Source organism: Camelus ferus, chromosome 21 (assembly GCF_009834535.1).
Source record: "Camelus ferus isolate YT-003-E chromosome 21, BCGSAC_Cfer_1.0, whole genome shotgun sequence".
Taxonomy (NCBI): Eukaryota; Metazoa; Chordata; class Mammalia; order Artiodactyla; family Camelidae; genus Camelus; species Camelus ferus.
Window position 1 is genome coordinate 19,897,154 of NC_045716.1, and position 8,884 is coordinate 19,906,037.

An 8,884-nucleotide genomic window follows, 5' to 3' on the forward strand; every position below is an offset into this window, starting at 1 on the left:
GATAATGGGTTCCTTACAACTGGAACCTGACTACAGTGATTGGACAATACTTTCCAAATTTATATTAAAAGGCTCACAGAATTAGGTGCAGATTAAGTTAGAAGATTCCTGAGCTTTGTTCTAATATGAAGATTGTATGATTTTCTAAGGTTAGTGTAAAGGTTTTAGAATTACGTCATCTCTGAATCAAACTCCAGGTCTTCCCACAGATAATGGTGAGAGCTGCTCTGAGAACTTTATGGAAGCAACAGAGGTTAAGGCAGAGGTAGAGGCCAAAAGGGATGAAGGTGTCAGCCCAAGCCTTGTCATGCTCTGAGCATTATTTGACCTTTAGTTAGATTCTTAATCCCAAATTCCCTGCACTCATGACAAGGGAAACCCCAATATGTGGGGTCATTCTAAGCCCATCTCCAAGGCTTCACAATTGATCATGGGTAAATAAACCTAAACACCTTTAAATAAATGAAAATACTTCATTACACATAAACAAGTAGGATTTGTGTCAAGTGTATGAGGGATTGGATAGATGACTTTTCAATTCCTTTTTTTTTTTCTAATTTATATTTTCATAAAATGGCTTTGAAGATAGGTGATTTCTCAGGACTCTCATGCTCATGTGGGTTAAACAAATGATTTAACCTTTTGAGCCTCAGTTTCAATAAAATGGCAGGATTAGATGGGAAGAGCTCTAAATCACCTCTCGATTTAGCGCACTATGTATGGACCTTCTGTGCAAAAAGGAATACAAAGAAATGGAAGCAACTCATAAACATATAAATAAATTTCTTCAGATATCGTTGAATTGGGAATTTACTTACGTCACTGCTCCTCATGCCTCCTGCTTTCCCCTCACTCCCCGGTCATGTGCTTAACCTGTTTGTTACTCACTTTGTCAGACCAGTATCATCAACTTTGTACAGAAACACAAACGTGGTTTCTTTGGGGGCATTCGCTTTTATCAAATCCTTTTTGTTGTCAGTTTCAGGACGTCTGAATCTGATTCCTGGTGATCGATGAAGAGACAGAACCAGAGCATGATCACCGAGTTCATACTTATAGGCTTCTCAAACCTGGGGGATCTGCAGATCCTTCTCTTCTTTGTCTTCCTACTGGTCTACCTGACCACACTGATGGCCAATACCACCATCATGACTGTCATTTGTCTGGATCGGACTTTGCACACCCCTATGTACTTCTTTCTCTTTGTCCTCTCCTGCTCTGAAACCTGCTACACCTTGGTCATCGTACCAAACATGCTGACCAACCTGCTGTCCACAAGTCCGACTATTTCTGTCCCCGCTTGTGCTGCCCAGCTCTATTTCTTTGTGGGCTTGGCTTGTACCAACTGTTTTCTAATTGCTGTGATGGGCTATGACCGCTACGCTGCCATCTGTAACCCTCTCAACTACACACTCATTGTCAACAGAGCCACCTGCACACAGCTGGTTTTAGCCTCAAGCTTCTGTGGTTTCCTGGTCTCTGTGGTTGTCAACATCCTGGTGTTTAGTGTACCTTTCTGTGCCTCCAATCGGATCAACAACTTTTTCTGTGACATTTCCCCTGTCATAAAACTGGGCTGCACAGACACCAACTTGAAGGAGATGGTTATCTTTTTCCTCAGCATCCTGGTGTTGCTGGTTCCCTTTGTGTTGATCTTCACCTCCTATGTCTTCATTGTCTCCACCATCCTTAAGATCTCCTCAGTGGAGGGACAGCGTAAGGCCTTCGCCACCTGTGCCTCCCACCTCACAGTGGTCATTGTCCACTATGGTTGCGCTTCCTTTATCTACTTGAGGCCCACATCCCTTTACTCCTCAGACAAGGACCGGCTTGTGGCAGTGACCTATATGGTGATCACCCCACTACTCAACCCCCTTGTCTACACACTGAGAAATAAAGAAGTGAAGACAGCTCTGAGAAGGGTTCTCAGTAGGTACTCACCTCCCAAAACTGTGTGAGTGAGTTGATAGGTCATGAAAGTTATATTCATGAAAATGTCCTGGATGGAACTTTAATAAACATACCTATCCTTTTTTTGCCAAAAAGAAAAAGAAAAAAGAGAGAAGGACCTTCCTGTTTTCAACTTTTTTATTGGAAAGTCCTTCTTTGTGTTTAGCCTGTATTCACTGTAAAGGCTGTGCCATTTGGTCTCCATAAAGCTGAATGAATGTGGCAACTTTCAAGGCTCAAGCCATGTTATTTTTGTACATTCTGTACATTTTCTCAGGTCAACACTACAAATGCTGCATTAATTCTGAGAATGCCCAGCCTGTTCATACTCTTCCTACACTGAAGGAAACAGTGGAGAATGTTATTTAAGTCTCCAAGTGCTTCTATATATTTTTGAGGTTAAGAAGTAATATTTATAATAAATAACTTATTTATAGACAGAAAGAATATTCACTTACAAGATAGATGAGGGGAGAACTGAAGTTCTATGAGGCTGATAGTAGAGTAGAAAATACAGACTTTGAAATCATAAAAACCTAAGTCTGAATACTGATTTGGATCATTTTTGATTTGGATCATTTTCCAGCCAAATGGCATGGGCCAAACTTAACCTCTCTTGTAGTCAGTTGTTGCCTATGTAACATGAGACCTTCAATACCTTCTCAGCGGGGCACTGTAAGAACTAAAGGAATTAATAGATGTAGAGGAATTTGGTCCTCTTCTGAGAGAAGGCATTAAAAAAATTTTAGTTCTCGTCCACCTCCCTTCATTTTCCTATCTTCACTCCATAAACTAGGATTGCACTTAATGTCAGATACAATGTGAAAGTAGGTTGACCATGCAAGAGTTCTGTTTATGCATCTGCTACTATGTGCAAGGCATTAAATTAGGTATTATAGGCAAAGAGTAATGAAGTACTGTTTCCTCTTTCCTTCATGTCTCACTGTAAGAAATAACCAAATTTCAGTCACCTATATAGGTGGATTATATTTCTTTGGCTGAGTTTTGTTTTTATTCTGGGTTTTGTTAAAGGCGTATTTCAATAAAACAGAATTTTATATGAAACTGGTTTCATAAATGTTCATTCTCAGCCTTCCACTTGAGCAGCATGTAGTTTAGGAGCTCCCGCTTGGGGGGCTGGTGCTGGGGGCAGAGACTGGGGGTCACATAACATAGATTTTAAAATAAGCTTCCTCAGATACTTCCTGTGCGAGTGGGTAACAATAATTACAATTCTACAAAACGGGAATAATTAAACCATGGTTGTTATAAAGATTAAATGAGGAAATGCCTAACAGTATATCTAGCTTGTCTTTTTATGACTGGTTTATTTCACTTAGGAAAAGGGGAGTTGTTATTCAATGGTTATGGAGTTTCAGATTTGCCAGGTGAAAAAGTTCTGGAGATCTGTTTTACAGCAATGTGAATATACTTACTACTACTGAACTGCACACTTAAAAATGGCTAAGACAGTAAATTTTATGTTTTTTGCCACAATAAAAAATGTCTTGCTACGTGTCGGCAGGTTGCATTAGTGTTGGCTGATCTCAGCTGAGCTCAGTGTGATGACTCTGCCTCAAGTTTCATGCCTCCTGGGTCTGATCCCTTTGGCTAGGCTGGGACCAGATCTGCACCAGCTATTTTCATTCTAGAGCCCAGGTTTAAAGGGACATGGTGGGAGGAGAAAACCTGCAGTGCTTCTTTTGGCCAAAGCTTGAAACTGGCAAACTGTACCTTCTGCCCATATTTCATTGGCCATTGTAAATCCCAGTATCAAGCCCAAATTTCTGTGGTGGAGAATTATACTCTGCATCTAATAGGATGAACTGCAAAGTGACAGGGCAGAGGACATAGAAAAGGATAAAGAGCTACAGCTGCAAATTCAACAAACAATAGTAAGCTATGACCCAGCAATTCCACTGCTGGTATAGACTAGATCAAAAAGAGTCATATGTTACCAAACCTTCTGGGGATTCTTATATACTGTCTATAAAATTATGCAGATTCCAAGAGACCCAAAATGCCACCAAGATCTACAGGCCAGAGTGGGGACCTACAGAGGTTAGATATTAGAGTCTTGGCACAGGTCTGCCAGGGTTTGAGGCTATTTCAAACTAGGCTCCAGCTCCTGGGAAGGCTGGCTAGTCAATTTCTTATTTAGTCCTCCTCCTATTATTTTCCATTTTGGGATCTCACCCCAAAGCCTGGGAAGTTCACCAGTCCATTCTTTGATGGTTCACAAACTGTAATTTTTGTCTTTTAGTACCATGCCTCTCAATCTCTCTACTTTTTGGTAGTCTCTTCCAGAATTGACAGATTCTCCTTAGGAGGTAAATGCCTCTCAAATATCAGAACACTTTCTCCAAGTGTCTTGCTTTTAATCCAAACTTTAATCCTTTGTTAGAGTCCTGACATCTTCAAACCAATCTTTTCCCAAAATTTTTGTACCATTTCTAGTTGTTCCTAGTGGCTGAGTTGATCTGAAATATTCTGGTCCATTCCCCAAAGAGGGAAATCCTATTCTGCATATTTTAATTCTAGTAAATATATTACTTAAAGTAAAATATACAAACTGAAAAGTATGCAAATCCTAAGTGTATAACTTGATTGATTTTTACAAATTAAACTTAGCAAGTAAATAAATTTTTGAGAACTCCAAAAGGCTCCACTGTGCCTCTTCCCAGGTATTGTTGCCCCGAACATAATCTCTACCCCAACTTCTCTCACCTCATTTCTCCACGTATAATGTCAGTGAGAATTTGATGTTTTTCTTTTTTTCTCTAGAAAAATTGCAGAAAACTGCACAGAAAATACCAAGAGTACCACACAGACACAGTACCTCCTATTAAGACCATCTTAGATTACTGTGCTACATTTGTTAGATTTATTGAACCAATATTGATATATTGATGTTATCAAAGTCCATCGTTTACCTTGGAGCTCACTCTTTGTATTGTACAGTTCCACAGATTTTCACAAATGCATAATGTTATATATTCACCATTATAGTATCATACAGAATGGATTTACCACTCTAAACATGCCCTAAGTTCCTCCTTCTCCTCCTCCCCTAATCCCCTGGCAGCCAGTGATCTTTTCCTGTCTCAATAGTTTTTTTTTTTCCAAAACGTCATATAGTTGGACTCATACAACATATACACCCTTTTCAGACTGGCCTTCTTTCATTTAGCAACATGCAGTGAAGGTTACTCAGTGCCTTTCCATGGCAGGACAGCTCATTTCTCTTTCTATTCTCTATTATTTCAGCAAAGCCATACTCTCTTGAATTACCATAGCTTTACAGTAAATCTTGAAGTCAGGTAGTATCAGTTTTCTAATTTTATTCCTCTCTCAATATGTTTTAAAATGTAGATTTAACTGTTTTTCAGATATGGTAAGGCTGACTTATCAGGAAACAATTCCCATTGAAAAGAAAGTTTATTACACACAGTTCCTAAGAGGAGGTGGGGATACCATGCCTAGGACAGGAGGATACTGTAGGAACATGAAAAACTAGACAAGCAGGGGCTATGGGCTCTGGACTGATTAGTTTGCGTATGAAAGACATTCTCTAAGGAAAGTCCTCTGTTATCTCCAGGAATTGGAAAACTCTAACCCTAGTTAGAAGGAGCAGTCCCTCCCTGGTTATCAAGGTCCCAAAGGGTCATCTAGGCCCATCAAAGGGATCAAAGCACCTACAAAATGTGGTTAATATGCAATATTGTGTTAATAATACTCTAGGTCTTTTACCTTTGCATATAAGCTTTACAATCAGTTTCTTGCTACCCCACAAAATAACTTGCTGGAATTGTGGTTGAGACTGCATTGAATCTATAAGAAGAACCGACATCTTAACAAAATTGAGTCTTCCTATCCACAGACATAGAATATTTCTCCATTTATTGAGATCTTCAATATCTTTCATCAGTATTTTATAATTTTCCTCATATAGATCTTGTACATATTTTGTTAGACTTATACCTATTTCTTTTTTCTTTTCTTTTTCTTTTTTGTTTTGGTTTTTTTTTTTTTTTTTTTGCTGCTAATGTAAATGATATGTGCTTTTCATTTCAAATTCCAATTGTCCATTGCTGGTATATAGGGGAAAAAAACAGGCTTTTGTGTATTAATTATATGTCTTACAATCTCGCTATAATCACTTTTTAGTTTCAGAAGGATTTTGTTGTTTTGTTTTTGCCTACTCTTTGGAATTTTCTACATAGGCAATCATATTATCTATGAAGAGAGACAGCTTTATTTCTTCCTTCTTTTGATGTTTTTCTTCTTGTTTTTATTTTTATAATTTGTATTTTGTTCATTTCCAGAAGCTGAATAAAGTTTTCTTCACCAGATAAAATCTGCATTTGTGTCTGGCAGATCCTCAGAGGCACCAGTTTAGACTGACTGTAAATTAAATCCAGAGCTTGAGGTTTCTTGAGCCAAGTGGTGATGCAAATTTGTGATGCAAATCAGAATGAGGGCCTACCGATTACAACCTCTCACGAATGGACCTATTTTCCCCACCGCTGACCCACGTCTCTGGTCAGCCTCCAAGCGAATTTTCCCACCTGGACCCCCCAACAGTGGGCTGAAAGATGGGCTTAGTTCTGCTTCATGTTTATCTCAAGGTGTCCTCCTTCAGACTCCAGCTCAAACAGATCTATTTTTTGACTCCTGTTTTGGTGGGCCCTGGATTTTAATTTCTGTCAGCCTCATCCCGTGATTCCCACATATCAGTAGCTGGGGTTGTAATTCTAACCAGATAAGCCAATGTCTTCGTGAATTCTTGCTTTCTCTCACATTTTGACCTGGAAATCCCTGCTCTACTTTCAGCTGGTAAATATATACTAAGAAAAATTTTAAATATTCCCCAGCAACTTCAGTTGTTTTCAAAGAGCATTTGTTCAAATAGCCAGAGCAGCCACTAGCAAAAACAGAAATTCTCAGTCATCCTCTTCACTCTTTCTCCTTTGAATATCCTAGGCACAAACATTCAGTAGTTTCTACTTAGTTTTCTTATCCCCAGTGTTTTAGTTCATAAAGTCATTGGCCAAATCTCAGCCCTGACTGTGTTCAAGAGGGTCTTCACTGTGAGGCACTCGTCTTTCTAGCCGTCCCGTTCTCTCCACTGGCACATGCCTCCGTGTGTCTCTTATTACACGTGGTTATGACTCCCTGCCAGATCAGGTGGATTCATGGAACTTACTTATCTATGTGTCACTGTAGTACCCAATACAGTGCTTTCCAAGGCACAGCACTCGATGAACGGTTGCTGAATAAAAGTCGTTCCCTTAAAGGAACTAATAAATCCAGTTGTTTGACATTTTATTCAGGCTTCGTGTATAGAAGCAGAACAGAGACTACCAGGGTAATCCCCCAAAGTGCCAAGCACACCTACATTCAACAACCCCTGCTTTCATCTCTTATGCTTTATCAAATCAGTCTTCATGTAAGTCTCCACGTTCGAGAACTTGGTTTCTCTTGGTATCTCAGTGTTTTGTAATCTTTTGGCTAAAAGCAACTAAACTCCCTCATGCTAAAAGAATTCTTATTTACTATTTTTAGTGCTTTACAGAGGTAGGAAGTTTTCTTTTCTTTTCTTTTTTTTTTTTTTTTTGCAATATGAATTATTCTCTTCTGGTATTAAATAAGATGTCCTTGACCAAGTTTAGTCATTTATTTTATCTTTTGCTTTAACTCTCCTTGTCTCAGAGGGCCCTAGTCCTTAGAATCCCAGAAGGCTATAAATACTCTCCAGCCTAATTATAGAATCTGAATAATTGACGTATGATTATAGATTGGGCTAATTTCAGCCTCTTATTTAAGACTTAAAAAGGTTTAGACATCTAATTGTCCAAATAAACCCTTTATGAAATGTTTCAGGGCATTTTTTTTTTCAATCATTTTATCTTTCAGGACAGATGTCATTGCTTTTACAAGTAACCTTCTACTACTGTCTCTTTCCACATTCAAAAAACCAACAAGACTATGAGTCCTCAAACTCAAAGTCATGTCAACTTCTTTGATCATTTGAATATAAGTAGGTAAGTGTATTCTCTTTGTCAGTTACTACCTGGAGAAAGAAACATTTTCTACCAAGGATTTCAGGTTTAAAAGCATTTGCATAATAGTTTTTAGTATTATGAAAAAGATTCTATATCAAAGTAAATTTGATTGTGCTATTTTTCTTGAAATAAAAGAAACTTTTACTCCTATTGAATGTGCATACCCACACAAATGGAAACATTTATACACATATACCACACCTTATATGAAATTGAAATGCTGAGAAATCAAGTACTAAAAGTAACTGGAGGGGAGGGCAGGAAAGCTCATCAGCATAGATTTCTTTTTGTAAAAAAGATGATTTTGAGAATTATTTTAAAATTATGTATGATATGAATTATAGTCAAAGAGTAGAGAGCACATTCTAGGGGGAAAAAATCATAGTATATGAAAAAACTAAAGGAGAATTAAAGGAGAAACTAAAGGAGAATTAAACCATGCCATCATTTATTATTAAGTTTTGTTTAGAGTCCATTATGTGTCCCATACTGTGGTGGGGGCAGCAGGTCATTTAGAATACCCTGTTATGGTCCCTATCCCAAAGAAATAATCTACAGAGGGATATGATTAGATAGATAGATAGATAGATAAAAGATACAAATTAATTATAAAGTAATATGAGATAGTATCTAACCTATTTACCACACCAGTATGATTTTAAGATCTCTAAGTGTTATGAAGAGGAAGAGCATCTTGTGGGCTCCAGTAGTCAGAGAAGGTGTACTGAAGAACATGGGCCGTGAAGGGGACTTTGACACAGAAAACAGTAGGCTATATAAATACATGAAACAGCACGAGAAAAAGATATAAAAGCAGTACTATGCCTGTGGGCAAGAACAGAGGCTATCTTAGGTATAACTAAATTCTT

The 8,884-nt window shown here is 38.2% G+C and overlaps 1 protein-coding gene across 1 annotated transcript; it reads left to right on the forward strand.

Annotated features, from left to right (window-relative positions):
* The first annotated feature begins 979 nt into the window (after window positions 1-979).
* On the forward strand, window positions 980-1,958 carry LOC102516219 (olfactory receptor 10T2). Its single transcript, XM_006172465.2, has one exon. It carries the CDS (start codon window positions 1,014-1,016, stop codon window positions 1,956-1,958), a length of 945 nt encoding a protein of 314 aa, XP_006172527.2. The 5' UTR covers window positions 980-1,013.
* The last annotated feature ends 6,926 nt before the right edge of the window (window positions 1,959-8,884 follow it).

Excerpts from the sequence above, each read along its gene's own strand:
- LOC102516219 (XM_006172465.2), top strand. The coding sequence starts at position 1,014 with ATGAAGAGACAGAACCAGAGCATGATCACCGAGTTCATACTTATAGGC.